At 41.7% G+C, this 14733-nt stretch overlaps 2 protein-coding genes across 2 annotated transcripts; both read right to left on the bottom strand.

Moving 5' to 3' along the window:
- Positions 1-2167: 2167 nt before the first annotated feature.
- Positions 2168-6427, bottom strand: chmp7 (charged multivesicular body protein 7). The gene is made up of 10 exons (XM_084551242.1): positions 5916-6427; positions 5666-5837; positions 4734-4919; positions 4510-4643; positions 3732-3780; positions 3521-3640; positions 3344-3442; positions 3193-3250; positions 2892-3107; positions 2168-2801 (listed from the first exon to the last, which is right to left on the bottom strand). Exons 1-10 carry the CDS (start codon positions 6170-6172, stop codon positions 2746-2748), a joined length of 1347 nt encoding a protein of 448 aa, XP_084407368.1. The 5' UTR covers positions 6173-6427; the 3' UTR covers positions 2168-2745.
- A 421-nt stretch (positions 6428-6848) lies between these two features.
- On the bottom strand, positions 6849-13289 carry lgi3 (leucine-rich repeat LGI family, member 3). Its single transcript, XM_084551237.1, has 9 exons — positions 13063-13289; positions 12182-12253; positions 11542-11613; positions 10271-10342; positions 10088-10159; positions 9612-9781; positions 9352-9516; positions 9167-9257; positions 6849-8466 (listed from the first exon to the last, which is right to left on the bottom strand). The coding sequence occupies exons 1-9, from the start codon at positions 13266-13268 to the stop codon at positions 7737-7739; spliced, it is 1650 nt and encodes a 549-aa protein (XP_084407363.1). The 5' UTR covers positions 13269-13289; the 3' UTR covers positions 6849-7736.
- Between the last annotated feature and the right edge of the window lie 1444 nt (positions 13290-14733).

Below are 14733 nucleotides of genomic sequence, written 5' to 3'. Positions count from 1 at the left end.
ATCCTTAGGTTCTGGGGCGGGGGCAGGCAAAGTTGTGTTAAGTCTCCAAACCACACATATTGAACACAGGCAGTCAAAACTGTCACAGGGTATAGACAGGGGCCCTTAGTTGGGGTTGTGGAGTATTGTCGATTGGTTTAAGAGGGTTTATGGTGTCACTGCAAAATATGTCAATAGGTCTCCATCAGGGTTTATCGTGTGCTTTGTTTGTTTTTCACAGGGCTCCAAACGATTGGTTAGCCGGTCCTGATGTTGTGCCCCTGGGATTGTGATCCCCTGTGACAAATGCATAAAATCATTCCCAAGGAATTATGTATGTAAAGATGCTCAGCTATCCTATTTCAGTGTCAGTAAATGTTGACCAGAGTGTTGTACGAAAGAAGCCGAACACAAAGGAAAGTGGACTTGTTGAGTTACCTTGAAGATGTTTCACCACTCATCAAAGTGGTTTCTTCAGTTCTAAATGACTGGTGGGGAGGAACATCTGTGGTTGGTGCCAACCTGAAACTCACATGACTTGGGTCTGTTAACAACCCAATACTCAATATTAATTAAGGGAATTTGTTCAGATTAACCTGGGTGGTGTCCTGTTTTTATTCAGAGTTTGCGGTACTCTACCAATCAAACTCCAGACTCAAGGTATGATGGGGTAAAATCTTTTAGGGACTGATGTTAAGACTGTGCTGTAAGCTGTGGCTGATAAATGGTGTGTCAGTCCACCTCCCTTATTCGGAGAGGGGTTTTCCTCTTTTTCCTTGATGGTTTCTCCTCTTTCAAACCGTCCATATCTCACTTTACTATAGAGTCCTGACCTTTGACTAGGCTTGGTTTTGTTTCCCTAATGGACAGACTTGTACATTTATGTAAGCTATGTGAGTTTCTCGCAGGCACCACCCACAGACAATTTGAATAAACTCCCCAATAATCATTTAGAACTGAAGAAGCCACTTGGATGATGGTAAAACGTCTTCAATAAAGTCCAGTTACCCGTTTTAGCTTTAGAAAAGGTAAACAAATACCATTTTTCATCAACAACCATGCAGGTTCATGTCACTATATCTTACAGAATAACGCCTTACAGACCCCAAAGCTGCAATGTTCGTAAAAAGAGGTGGTTTCACAACAAGCTTAACAAACCTGTGTATGTAGTTCAATCATCTAGCCACTAGATGTCGTCATTGGGTTAAATAACAAAGTTCAGCATGAGACGTCACCTCAAACATAAAACAGTGATATTAGTATAGGGAAAATAAGGTACATTGATAGTTAATTACTAATTAAAGGAGACTTTGCATTACTTGGCACTTAATTAATTTAACAAGCAGCAAAAAATGGAGTTAAGTGCTGGAATATATTGAAGTTTATATTTAATAAAGTGTGTCATTTGTGGAAAAATACCAGTGGAAAGGCACATAGTGTCCATGGTTCTTCAGATCACATTCAAATAAAATGTTTTAATCACTCCAAGACACCGCCTTTGCCATATAAGGTGTTTAAAATACAAGTAAAACCTTTGTCTGAAACACAAAGTATTTTGATCGAATCAACCAGTGAATGACAGCGAGCATAATAAGAATAATAATAAGAATAAGAAAACCTTTAATAGTCCCACAATGGGGAAATTGCAGTTTGCAATAGCATACAGAAATGACAGAGACAGAACAGATAATAGACATATTGCACATATTAGGAGTGCTCGCCATGGAGCCTAACAGCAGCAGGAAGGAAAGACCTTCTGTATCTTTCCTTCACACATGGAGGGTGAAGAAGTAGTAGTACTTAAAGCAATGGAATCTACTGTATATCGAATAGTGAGCAAAAGGTAGGTGAGCATACAGTATTAGTATATGCCTCCAAAAAACATTTGACTCCATGTACTACATGTATTTTAATACTGGGAATTTCAAAATAAAGATATATAGAGGATCACTTATGTATGAGGCCGGTTGCTTATGTTTTCATTTGGTCGCTGGTGTAGGTAAATCAATATAACTCCTTAGAAGGTCAGAAATAACATAATGGGTTTGAAAGATTACGTTCTCAACCCTGGAACAAAAATTAAGACATGTAAAGTGTGTGCAAATCAACCAGAGTGCCGGGTCTCCACTACTTATCTCTGCTTGAAACACAGGGACTCACACAAACATAAAAGAAGCCTTCCAGCAGGTGATTAAAATAAATTTTATTTTGAGAAACATATTTGGTTAAACTCACTTAAGGTAGACGTCTCGCTCCTCACAGGTATGTGGCAGTGAGTCTATATTCTTAACATCTGTACTAATTCATTTGGCATAACATTCTCTGTAGGTTCAGTTCAGAAGGCCACTTATTACACATTACAAGACTGCCATTTACAAACATTAATAAACACACAATAAACCACAAACGCCGTTCTATTACCCTTGTCGAAAATAGCACAACATTGAAAGCGGTGAAACACCAAACTGCTTATTTCGAAGGGTTAAACATTCACTTGATTTGAGGGGCTCTGGATCTTGATGGTAAGGAGATCTGAAAGCTTTCAAGTTAAAAGGTGGATTAATTTACAAGGGAGAAAATAAAAAACAAATAAAAAATAAACTTTTGTCATGCCAAAACACAGCAAAGGAGTTCTCTTTTTTTATTAAATGAAGGAAAGTGCCTAGCTTTGAACCTGATACCGATATAATGACCCCTCTAATTGTTATTTAACTCACATGTTACAGTTTGATATGTTGATGAAGACGTTCAAACTTCTTTGCGCCATCACTGTGCTGACTCCCACCTCCTGGCTGGTGACGCTACTTTCTTCTCCTGAAAGCCTGGACACAGAGTTGACAATATGTTATTTCCTAACATTTGTATATTGCAGTTCAGTACCAAAGGGAATGGATCAATCCAAGAGCGCAAACCTGAATCTGATAGAGTTAACCGATTCAACTCTTCCTCCAGCTGCTCATTGCTAATATTCAACGGGCCGTGAGGTACGGCCGGCAGAGAACTGAAGACTGGCTCACCAGAGGGTTGCAAGCGGTTTGCTGGAACTGTGGGTAAACCTGAGATGGAATCTGGCTTCGACTCGTCCAACAAAGACTTCAGCTCTTCCTCCAACTCATCCATGTCTTCATCTACAGAAACAAACGTGACTGACTTAGGGCTCTTTCATATTCACACAAAATATATTAAAGATATGGCGCCAACAGAATGACATACCTCCAGCTGTCACACCAGTGGATAAGGTTTGGTTCACCTCATCTTGAGTGTCACATAACTGTTAATATGATTAAAAAAAGACACATGGAGAAGCTTAATGCTAAGGATCAATTAAAATAACTAAAAAAAACACATTAAAATAAACGCGTACCTCCTGGATTTGATCCACGAGGCTCTCGGCACGTTCCACAGTCACATCTTTAAGCGAGAGCCTCAAGGCAGCCACTCCAGCCTGATAGGCTTGCATAACCTACAGATGTGTTCAGCAGACAGATTTATAGACAAATGTACAATAAAGCCAATAATACCACACTGTCACCAAGCTTACCATCTTATCAGTCTGTGACTGGGCGATTCTATCCAGGATTCCTCTGATAGACTCCATTTTGGCGAACAAGTTGTCTGCTCTCTTTTCCACCCTCTTGCGACCTCTCAAGCACCTCAACGCCTTTGGGATAGACAGTGAATATAATAAACTGCTATGGCCTATTTGAGTGCAAGTACCCAATTGTGTTTTTAAAGGCGATATTAGTACTAACCTGAGGTTTCTTCCCTTCCCGCAGCAAAACCTTGGCTTCCTCTTTGCACCTGCAAATATACCATGTTAAGCAGCTTTAGCATTGCTAGGACTGATTCTGATACATCAGGCTGCACACATAGAAGAAATGAATCCTGACAGAGTCATACACTGCATATATCACCAGCTGAAGCAGTAGTATGATATGATAATGATGAATGCACAGTTGATTTGCTCTAGGATAGCAATGACAGGTAGACGATGTATGTCAATTTGCACAGAATATGTTGACACTTAAGATAATTCCTAAAAAGAATGAGACAGCAGCATCAGTATGCATTTGAACTATTATAGTGAGTTTTGTTTGATTGTTGGTAGTCAATGCCTGGGAGTCACAGTTGCCTACTACTAAGAAAAACGGAAATGGCTACTATGGCAATGCTGCTTTCCATTTCATTTGCAAGTAGGAAGTAGTTTGTTTAGCCATTTCTATTTATAATGTGCACAAGCCATCGAAGTTAAGCCATGCTCATCCCTAGCTATGCTAACAGCAGAATACAAGCACCTTTCCTTATTAGGTCTAGACTGAGTAACTATGGTGTGATGAACAGTATCAACAGGTAAAAATGAATGTTTGAAATGGCTCATTCATTCACAGATTTTATGTAAAATGTGAGAATATGTTTGAATGAATGTTATGCTTATTATTTAGTGGTTAATTAACCAAAGGATTAATAAATGTTTGAAGCGGAGTATATTCTGTGCATCCATCATTAATCCGTATGTCTGAGTTGATTTACTTGTCAGCCTCCAGGCCCAACTTGTGCACCCGCTCTCCTAGCAGTTTCTCACTGCGCTGCAGCTGGTAGATGCCAATATCCACATCACTGACTGGAGACACACGGTCCTGCCCAGGCTGACAAAACTTAACAATCTGCAGAGAAGGACAAACAGATGACTGGCACAACGTGCTTCTTGACATGTTGAACAAACAGTTAGTTGAATGGTGTGTGGGTTGACTTACTTTCTCTCCTTCGTGCAATGAAACTGTCACTTGCTTGTCCCTCTGCAGCTGCAGGAGAGCCATGCATAGGGTGCTCTCATCTGCACAGATGTCAGACGAGAAGGTACAGATATCTGGAAATGATACGATGGAGGAACTTGAGAATTCACTGCTCCGGTAGGCCCTGAGTAAGTCCGATGCTTTCTCCTGGAAAACAAAAAATAAATTTGTATTGAACAACTGTCAAAATGAACGTGTTTGTTCAATTAAAGTGTAGCACTGAAATACAGGAGAGAGGGAAAGAAATTACACCACAAGGTTCAAAAATTATGTTTAGCACCAAAGATTTAATGGACTTAAACTTCAAGACTTCAATGACAGTTCAACTGAGGACACCAATCAGCCACATTATGATTTCTGACAGGTGAAGTGAATAACACAGACTATCTTGTTGTCATGGCAACTGTCAGTGGGTGGGTTATATTAGACAGCAAGTGAACACTTCGCCCTCAAAGTTTATGTTAGAAGTAGGATAAATAAAGAGGCAAGTGGAAGCATTAGAGTGACTCTGTCAAGGGCAGAGCATCTCCAGCAGGCTGGCCCATGTGATCCCATCCACGGGACGAGCTACTGTAGCTCACACTGCTGAAACAGTTGCCGATTCTGATAGAATCACAGTTTGTTTTGTGTGGAGCTGTGTAGCCGCAGTCCAGCCAGGGTGATCACGCTGACATTTGCTCACTGCTGAAAGCATCAACAGTGGGCATGTGAATCATGTGAGCATCAGGTGAATCTGGTTTCCTTTGAGATCACATGGGTGGCCAGGTGGGTGTGCATCAGTCAGCTGGGCAACACATGGCACCAGGATGCAGTGAACATAGTTTTCTAATACTACTGTAACGTGGTGAATCTGACATACTATTTTAAAACACTTTTTTTTTTGTTTGACAAACCTTTACTAGTTCAATGACAACGAAAGATTCCTCCAAAGGCACCCGGCTGCTCCCCAGCAGAGTGGAGAAGGTCCACTTCAGGGGCTTCACCAGCAGCAGGCCAACACCCCAGGACAGCCAGCCACAGTCCACATTGGCAGCAAACTCAGACTCCCTCTGGATCTTCCCACATCTGGCAGAAGTTAAAACAAACACAGACAATGTAAGCCGGGACAGTGAGCAGTGACAGAGCTAACGCCGCGACAGATACCTGGCCATGGACTGGAGGACAGTCGCCAAGCCCAGCGGTGATTTTTCTTTCCTCCTGAAGGTCTTGTTGAGGTCTTGCAGGTTGACACAAACGGTGCCGCGGTCCCTGCAGCTCTTTATGATAACAGCAGTCCAATAGTCCATCTTACTGTCCCAGTCCGTCGTGTTGACATCTCGGTTCTCCTTGAAATCGGAGAACATGAAATTCATCCGCTCGTCGTCGTCCCACTCAGGGGGCATTTCACTTAACTTAGACATCTCAGACAGAAGTTTAGCTGAAGCCCTGTTACCCTGTTAGCTCGTTGTGCCAAGCAGGCAGCTGACACAGCTAGCTTAAAACTAAAGTAACCTAGCTAGCTAGCAGCGACATCCACTACAAACCTTCCAACAGGAGTAAATATCACCACTTCACGTTAAAAATAACGTTTACATTCAGATTGACCCATGACACAGCTAACCCTCACTTCGCCATGATGTTATAAAACCTCGCTAACAAGAGCTGAAGCTTCACATAGCAACAACAACAACACATGCTCGCTTGCATTTGTACCACACGACCTTTCGGGAAAGCGGTGTTCTGGTTTTAACGAATAGAAACGCTGATTCCGCCCACGCAGACACGCTGAACAACAAAGCAAGCGCACCTGGAACTCTGCTCAGGAACGTCGTATTTGCGCCAGTTATGCGCATAAAGAAAATTTGACATTTCAACAACTCCATAATTATTTTCGCATTGAACAATATTATTCGGATTTAACAGCAAATTTTTATATAATAAAAAATATGTTTTTTTTCTTGTAAAAATGGAAAAATGTCTTTTTCCAGAACTTTGTGCACTGATGGGGGAGTTGCTTACCAAAAGCTTGCTGTACTGGTTTTGTGTATTGACAATAAGGGAATTTAATTAAAAATGCAAAAGGCTTTCAAGATGTTTAGATACTTGAATGGGCTAAGGGAGCATTGTTTTAAGGATGCAGCTGTATCCACATATGACATGGGAAACAAGATGTTTTTGGGCCTCAAGCAGGATTTAATTATACCCCCATCCCACGCAGCTTTCCATATGCATATGTATACAGCAACAACTAACAACTACAAAACATAGACTAATATACATCCCCTGATTTTGTAATAGGTACAACAAATCTCGAAACCGATCATGTTATTTGTTAGTTATGTACCATCAAAAGAAGAGTGAAAATTGCATTATAAAGAAAAATCAAGAAAGTTTAAAAGAATAGAAATAAACAGAACAATATTGAATTAGATTCACATTTTTAATTCATTTTGTGGTCGTCTCTCATCCTGTGTCATTATTGCAGAACAAATATTCAATCCAAAACAGATTCAAGAATATCTCACGTTTAAAGATAATCAAGGATTTAAAGTATTGCAATACTGCAAGCTTGTTTTATAGTTACACAGCGTCATGCAAAATGCTACTGGGATTAACTTTACCGTGAAATTTCAAACAAAATCTCCGTCGTTGCATAATATCCAGTCTCATCCCGTGAATAATTCAGTAGATGCACATGCACGTTGTTTTCACATTAGTAAAGGACAATATTCAAAGCAATAATTCAAAAACAACACTGTCCTAGCCATGTGGCTGAGCAGAAGCAGTGACATGACACTAATGTTATCATTTCATTAGGAATAGTGCATAAAAATAGATTAAACAATCATTTAATTAGTTGCCTTGCTTTAATCATCTGAGGAAACAACAGACTTGTAGTTACATGGCTTAAACGTTTTGCAGTCTTTATCATTATTTGGCACGTTTGATACATATTCAGAAACACCTCCTCTTGCTCTGATATGTCTACTTGGCACTGAGATCCACCAGCAGGTGCTGGTAAGCCAGGGTATTGCCTTTGAAGCTGGCGGCCAGCAGGATGTCCTTGTTGTCGACAGATACCAAACTGAACGCCCTTGGTGCTCTCATGTTGAGCTCCTGGAAGGGCTGAAAGCGCTGAGTGAGGTCATCCCACAGGTATACTCTGGAGAAGGAGAAATCACTTCCGAGAATGAGGTACTGGCGAAGGCCCACTGTGAACGGATACACTGCCATCGTACCCCTAGAGGGAAGAGTCTGGATCTCCACGAAACGCTGCCCTTCCCAGCGGAGTATCTTGGAGTCACCAATGAAGCGTGTGAGGCAGAGGTAAAGGACTTTCCTGACCCAAAAGTGCTTGACCATTTGCACATCGGCTAGCTCTAAGATTTGTGAGTGAAAGGCAAACTGCTTCTGGCTTCGGTTCCACTGGTAGACCAGCGGTGGTTGAGAGGCGCTGGAGAGGATCATATGAGGCTTGCCCCCGACATCAAGGAACTCAACATGGGTGTCTCGGTGCCAGGGATGGAGGGACTGATGTGAGTAGAAACCGTTGCTGTTCCAGCGGTAAATGCTGGTGGAGCCTGCCTTGGAGCTGTCTGCTACAACAAAGTACCACTCTCCATCCAGCTGGAAGGTCTCCACAAAGTTGGGTTTCCTCACCCGACTGGTGTCAATGTCTTGGATCTTTACAAAGCGCTGCGGGTCGTCTTCCCACCTGTGTCAGCAGAAAGACTGTCAGTGTAATCCCAAAGCTTTCCACAATGAAAATAATATTGTTTCATCTCAGGAAAGACTTTCAGGTTTCTTAGTCAGAGTTAAAGGAGAGGTTCCACTTTCATTTGTAAAGCTCCTGCCAGCTGGGCAGCTTAGTTTAGCAGAAATCCTGGAAACAAGGAGGAACAGCTAGTCCGTCTCTGTCCCTAGCTAGCAAGCATAACACATTGCTGCATGTGACATAAGTTACTTCAGCCTTTACTTTTTTATTAGTCCCTGGGGGGAGTACTGTCCATGCACTGTTGGACTTTTATACGTTTAAGGGGGTATATGTTTGTCGAATATGCCGAAAGGTAGTCAAGGGGGCCCGATTTTTTTTTTCAATTGCTTCGTTTCCCTGTCCAGACTTTGCACCCCTGTACACACATGGGTTGGTTGAACCACACCATATTACTGCATTCCTCCACTTCAGACTAGTGCTCCATCTGGTGGACAGATTTCGTTATTTGTTGTCCGAAAGATCTGCTGTTTTTTTTCCTGTTTCCAGTCTTTATGCCAAGCTAAACTGCTTGCTTCGCATTCTCTGTACAAACATGAAAGGGGCCTTGTTATTCTCATCTAACTTTCAACAAGAAAGCAAGTCAGAGTATTGTATGTTATAGGACTGGAAAACATCACCTTGATGTAACTGCAAGCCTTACTTGTATATATGAGATCCACCAAAAAGCTGAGCCACAACCATATAAAGTGTGTTGTTTATGACCACCGGTTTGCAGTACACAGCAGAACGAGCTTCAAGAGAGACACACAGATGCCCCAAAAAAAAGCCCATCAGGATGAATTTCTCAACATAGCATTGTGCAGTTCTCATGTTTCAGTAACTCACAAGTAATGTTGTGAAACTTCCTGAAGATCATCTCCACGTGATCCCATATATACAGTGTGCAGAACCCTGAATCAGGCTGAGCAAAGGCCACAAACTGATCTTCATTGAACTCATACGACTCCACCGACACGGAGTGGAAAGGGAAGGTTTCATACACTGCAAAATCTGTAGGAAGAGAAACCAGAGTTACAGTAGTCACAGTAGGAGTCAAGAAGTGGTGCTATGGTATTTGTAAAAGAGAACAAAGATTAGGGTGAAACCTGCGCTGATGCAGTTGAAGTCTCGTGGTGCGAGATCATGGATCCTGCGTCCCTGGAATTCAAAGGGGCTGGCGCAGTAGATGGCAGGAACAGAAGTGTTGGTTTTCTCCATCCAGTCTACCAGCCACTTGATTTTACAGTCACAGCGGAAAGAGTTCCCACGCAGGTCTCTGGGTAACAGGTAGAGAAAGAAGGAGAGCTAAAATCCCAAAGGATTAAACAGAAATCACCTAAACCTCCTTTACGGTGTAGCCTGAATATCAGAAGGAGTGCACCAGCATGTTTTGAGCAAGAACCGAATTAGAAACAAACCACACACTGCAGCCAGACAGTTCTACAGACTGTCTGGCTGCAGTGTGGTAGACCATTAAACCCTCAGGGAACTTGAGCAAACCAGTGCTTTGTAGTGACAGATTGTAGGGTCAAACCTCTCGGAACGGAGGACGGCGTTTAGAGTTCAGTGTGGGCACGCTTACAGATCTGTGAGGATGTCTAGATGTTTGAAGAGGTCTCTAGGCAGCTGCTGCAGGTTGTTGTTGGAGAGAGAGCTGAAAAATGAAAATGAGTGGTTATTATTATGTCATGATGTATAGGATGTATTCGTTTTGAAACCCTATACGTATTAACTTAATCAGACAGTACAGCAACAAAATACTCACAGATGAGTCAGGGATTTGAGGCCTCTGAACGTATACTTAGACAGAGCCTGGATGTCATTATTCTCAATGAACCTGAGAAGAGAACGAGTCACAAACTGATCTTATCCTCAAGAATGATAGATAGATAGATAGATAGTTTATTAATGTCATGATTGTTGGCAAGGAGTCTGTGCTATTAGATTACTATAGGAGTCTGCTAATGTGCTATTAGAGTACTATAGGAGTCTGCTAAAACTAGGGTCTACTTCTGTAGGATTTACAGTCAAATGAAGTAAAAATCATCTAATATTACAGTTGAAGGTTTAAGACATTGCAGGCTCTTTTTTATTTTTATTATGTATGTAGCATAAATTCAATGTATTAATTGCAAACAAGTTCAATTTACTGTTACCTGTAAAAGCTCCAATCACGTCTTTGTTTCACGTGTTCAAAATGATACACAGACTGCACCAAGTATTACAAGGGCCTACGTGTCAGCATAATTTAATCCTGTACTCTCTGTTTTGTCTATTGATAGCACAGGGCATACGGCATGTGCAGGCTCTCTGGAGGTGGCTCGATATGAAAATATGACTTTATTAGCATTCACAGCGGGTGGCAGCGGTAGTGGCAGCAACGCAGTGGCCTGCTGGTTGGGCTGCAGCCAAAGCCACACACAGCGAGCAGCCTGAGGCATAGCCATTACATAAGGATGTGCCATCAGCTAACTACTTTCTAAAGCCCATCAATTCACAGGATGGCATATTCAGCTTTATCACACTGCAGAGGCAAAGTGCTCGCTGTCGTAGAGGAAATTCTGGTTTTCTTTTCTGCATGCTTTGCCACGCTGCGGAGATCACCACAGACGGCGCAGTTTAATATACGACAATGAATCATTCGCAGAAGCAAAACAGTGCACGACAGAGATAATGGCTCAAAACTCAGCTTTGAGGTAACTTTTGAGGAACAGTTCCACAAGATGCAACTATAGCATTATAGTCAATGCCAAAACATACTCTCAAGTACATAATGCTTTCTCAAGTTTGCAGTCAGCCACAGTGGTCATAGCAAAGTCCCCGAATGTTCTGAAGGGGCATTTTATTGCATTTTTTTCCTTTAAAAGCTTACATAGTTTTGCTTTAACATAAAACACTTCCTTGATTAAGTTGTACCTTTTTTGTCAGTGCATACACAGCAGGAAAATTTATCATAATAGTTACAAACACATACACTTTACACCATTCAGTCACAGACCATTTTCAAGTAGTAGCAGCATGAAGTGAGGCACTCACAGGTACTGTAGGTGAGACAGACCAGCAAACGCATCATCAGCAATCATAGTGAATGTGTTGGAGTTCAAGAGCCTGTAAGAGAGACAAGAGACAATAATATAAAATGTTTACACATGTTATACACGTCCAACTAAAGCCACAGGGGAGCTGCTATTTAATGTATCTACAGTTTCACACTGGATTAAATTACGTAAAAGGCAGAAGTTCTGACCAATACAATAAGTGCCGTTGGACCTGCACGCAAACAGACACATATATATACATATACACACACACACACACACACACACTCATGATTGCATCTGAGGAAATAAAGGACCCTTTGTGTGGCAGAGCAGAACTGAAGGGAGTCAGTCATTGGCAATGACACTGATACAGAGCCACTTTACCCTCATTACTGCTATGTCACCACTGTTTTCAATAACCATTCAATTCTAGTACAGGAGCTGAAGTGCTTTCATTGTCACCGCAAAACAAAAGATGTCTGCGCGTTGTATGAAAACATACCTGTGACATAAAGTGTTATGACTATATTTTTAAAGGGGGGGCCGACCCAAACGGTTGCAGGAGAGATAATGATGTTTATGTTTACAATGTTTTTCAGCTGTACTAAAGCTCTGGTTGAGTTCGGAGCACTCACAGGAACTGCAGTAGGTGAAGATGTGAGAAAGCCCCCTCTGGGATTGTAGTAAATGCTGCGTTCACCATCGTCCTGTTCAGACAAACAACGCAAACGTACAGAATAATTAAATGTGTCATCTTGATGTCAGAATACAGATTATCAGACAGGCAGTGGAAAGCTTACAAGAATGACGTCATGTGTTTTTTAATGGTGGATTCCCAATAGTAAGCACGTCAATCAGGGCAATCATATCTTTCCTATCTTTGCAGTTTAATTTTCAGAAGGAAAAACTAGGACACACAATTTCCTTCTGTGCTTCTTTACTTCTTCTTCTATAAAACGAGGACACCCTCCGCCAGCCTGTGCTCTTTGAATTCCCTTGACTGTTTAAGCTCAATGGTCAATCCTCGGGCGATGGGGATCAATATTAGATGAAAAGGAGTGTCTTGTAACCTTCTGAGCAAAACATAACCTTGCCCTCGTCAAGTATTAAGATTCCCTCTTCATTATATGTGCTCCATTTATTGAGCGTATCTCTCCTCCCTTCAAGATTGAGTCTCTCGGAGGAGAAGCAGGTCTCCTGCAGTGAGAAACTGAATCTATTGTTAGTATTCCTCCCTGGAGCACGACTGGGTTTTATTGCTGTACTACCTCAAATAAGTTCAGCATATGGCACCATAAAGCGACATTGTTATATAACTCTGCCCACACACTGACACCCTGTATCAGTGAAGCATCAGTGTATTCACTTTTAAGTAGTTAAAAGACAAGCAGGGGTTCATGCATCATTACATAACGGTGGGTGACATCAGTGATGTAGCTATCTGTACCAGCCTGCATACTGCAAAGTCTTCACACAGGTTAGGATGCTTTTGAGTGAAAGGTGCGCACAGACTCACAGAGAGATGATTCCAGGGGGGAAGCTCTTGGGGATAGCCTTAGTATCCACACAGAAGGCACTGTCTTTGGTGCAGGAGCAGGTTGCAGGACAGCGGGGTATCTTGGGGGCTCTCCTGGCATTTGATTCGCCCGGCAGGCAGAGGTACACACACAGGGCTGACAGGCAGACCAGCTTCATCCATCTTCGTCCGAATCCCAGCATCATGAGCAGGAGGACGGCAAAGCTGTATAAAGCAGCTTCTTGAAGTTTTACCTCAGTGGAAAGAGGCTTGTTGAGAGGCGAGGATCAGCCTGACTACAACCCCCAGCAGTTCTGATGAAGCAGAGCACAGAGTTGAAGCAGACAGCATGAGAGAGAGAGACAGCATATGGGTGAGAGAGAAAGGAAGGGAGAGAGGAGGGGGAGTAAGGGTAGTCCTGTGTATCCTCGGTGGGTGTGGGTGCTCTGCAGCTTCCCTGGATCGGTGCAATCTTTTTTTTGCGTCCCCAGTCAGGAGCTGCTGCCAGAATCACACTGCAGGAATGATGAGCGAGGCTGCTTTCTCTCCACTAGGACCTGTAGGCAGGCTCGCTGACAATGAATTATTTACAGTTACACATGCAGAAAACCTTAAAAGAACAGCAGCAGCAGGGAGTGAGGCAATGAAGATGCAGCGGGAGTCACATTAGACTTTATGGAGGGCTTCACTGCCAGGAGTCTGGTTGTTATGTGGACATCTTATCAGGTGTTAGGTCCAGTTGAGCTGCTGCAGTCATAAGAGGAGACAAGTTGGAATCAAGATTGCAGAAAAAAATGTGTGTGCACACATCCATGTGTCAGTGGCTGCGTGTGTGGGCGGGTGTTTTTATTCTGGTTCTGCTGAACAGCAGACAGTGCTTTTCTGAAATCCTTACACAGTTGACTCATGAAGAATAAGAAGGTCCACACAACATGAAGTCAATATGAATACCTCATGCAGCACAATATAGCAGTGATACAGAAGGAAAGAAACATAAGTTAGTATATCAGTTTGTAAGTATAGTATATCAGCTAATATTATGTTTAATAAATTGGTCATATTGGTAACCAATCAGTGAAAAATGGCAATCACAAGTTTCCACAGGCCAGCTTTTGATGTCTTCTGTCAGGACAAATACAAAGATGTTCAAAGACTAACACAACCATTAAAAAGCACAAGCAATCATTGTAACCATGGTCAACATTGGTAAAAGAATACTTCAATAATTAATAAAGGCCCTTTATATTAAAATATAATTCGTTGTGTTAAATTTCAAATTCAAACTGAGCATACTGTATATTTTGAGAAAATCCAAAATCAGTTTTCTCAGTCTGATCGTTCTGTAAGCCAATGTTTTGTTACATTAGTGTTTAAATGATCTGTAAATAATTTCACTCAGGTTTAGGTTACATTTACACAGCATCCCAACAAGAAGCAGGGCTGTACATACTGTATATTTCATCTTGTTTTGTTCTTTTCAGCATGTCACATTGAACTGTTTATGAAGTGCTCTCACTAAATATATTTCAAATGGATCCCAGGAAGAATCTAAAAGCAAAAACACATGGCAATCTGAAGATGTGATTCTTTATATATATAATTTTTATTGTTATAATCTCTTAAAATACACATAAAAACATGTTTATTTGCTGCTGCACATCTTTGCCGTTC

The sequence above is a fragment of the Chelon labrosus genome, assembly GCF_963514085.1.
Source record: "Chelon labrosus genome assembly, chromosome: 9".
Taxonomy (NCBI): Eukaryota; Metazoa; Chordata; class Actinopteri; order Mugiliformes; family Mugilidae; genus Chelon; species Chelon labrosus.
This window is presented reverse-complemented; position numbering and strand designations above follow the sequence as displayed.

Bases quoted from the DNA above. Each gene is read 5' to 3' on its own strand.
- chmp7 (XM_084551242.1), bottom strand. From the start codon at position 6,172: ATGTCTAAGTTAAGTGAAATGCCCCCTGAGTGGGACGACGACGAGCGG. The intron at 3,108-3,192 runs GTATGTCATTCT...TTGTTTCTGTAG, and splicing joins CACTGGTGTGACAGCTGGAG to ATGAAGACATGGATGAGTTG. The intron at 2,802-2,891 runs GTTTGCGCTCTT...CTCTGTGTCCAG, and splicing joins GTTAACTCTATCAGATTCAG to GCTTTCAGGAGAAGAAAGTA.
- lgi3 (XM_084551237.1), bottom strand. From the start codon at position 13,268: ATGATGCTGGGATTCGGACGAAGATGGATGAAGCTGGTCTGCCTGTCA. The intron at 10,343-11,541 runs GTGAGTGCCTCA...TTCTCTTCTCAG, and splicing joins CTGTCTCACCTACAGTACCT to GTTCATTGAGAATAATGACA. The intron at 9,782-10,087 runs GTAAGCGTGCCC...CCTGTTACCCAG, and splicing joins CTAGACATCCTCACAGATCT to AGACCTGCGTGGGAACTCTT.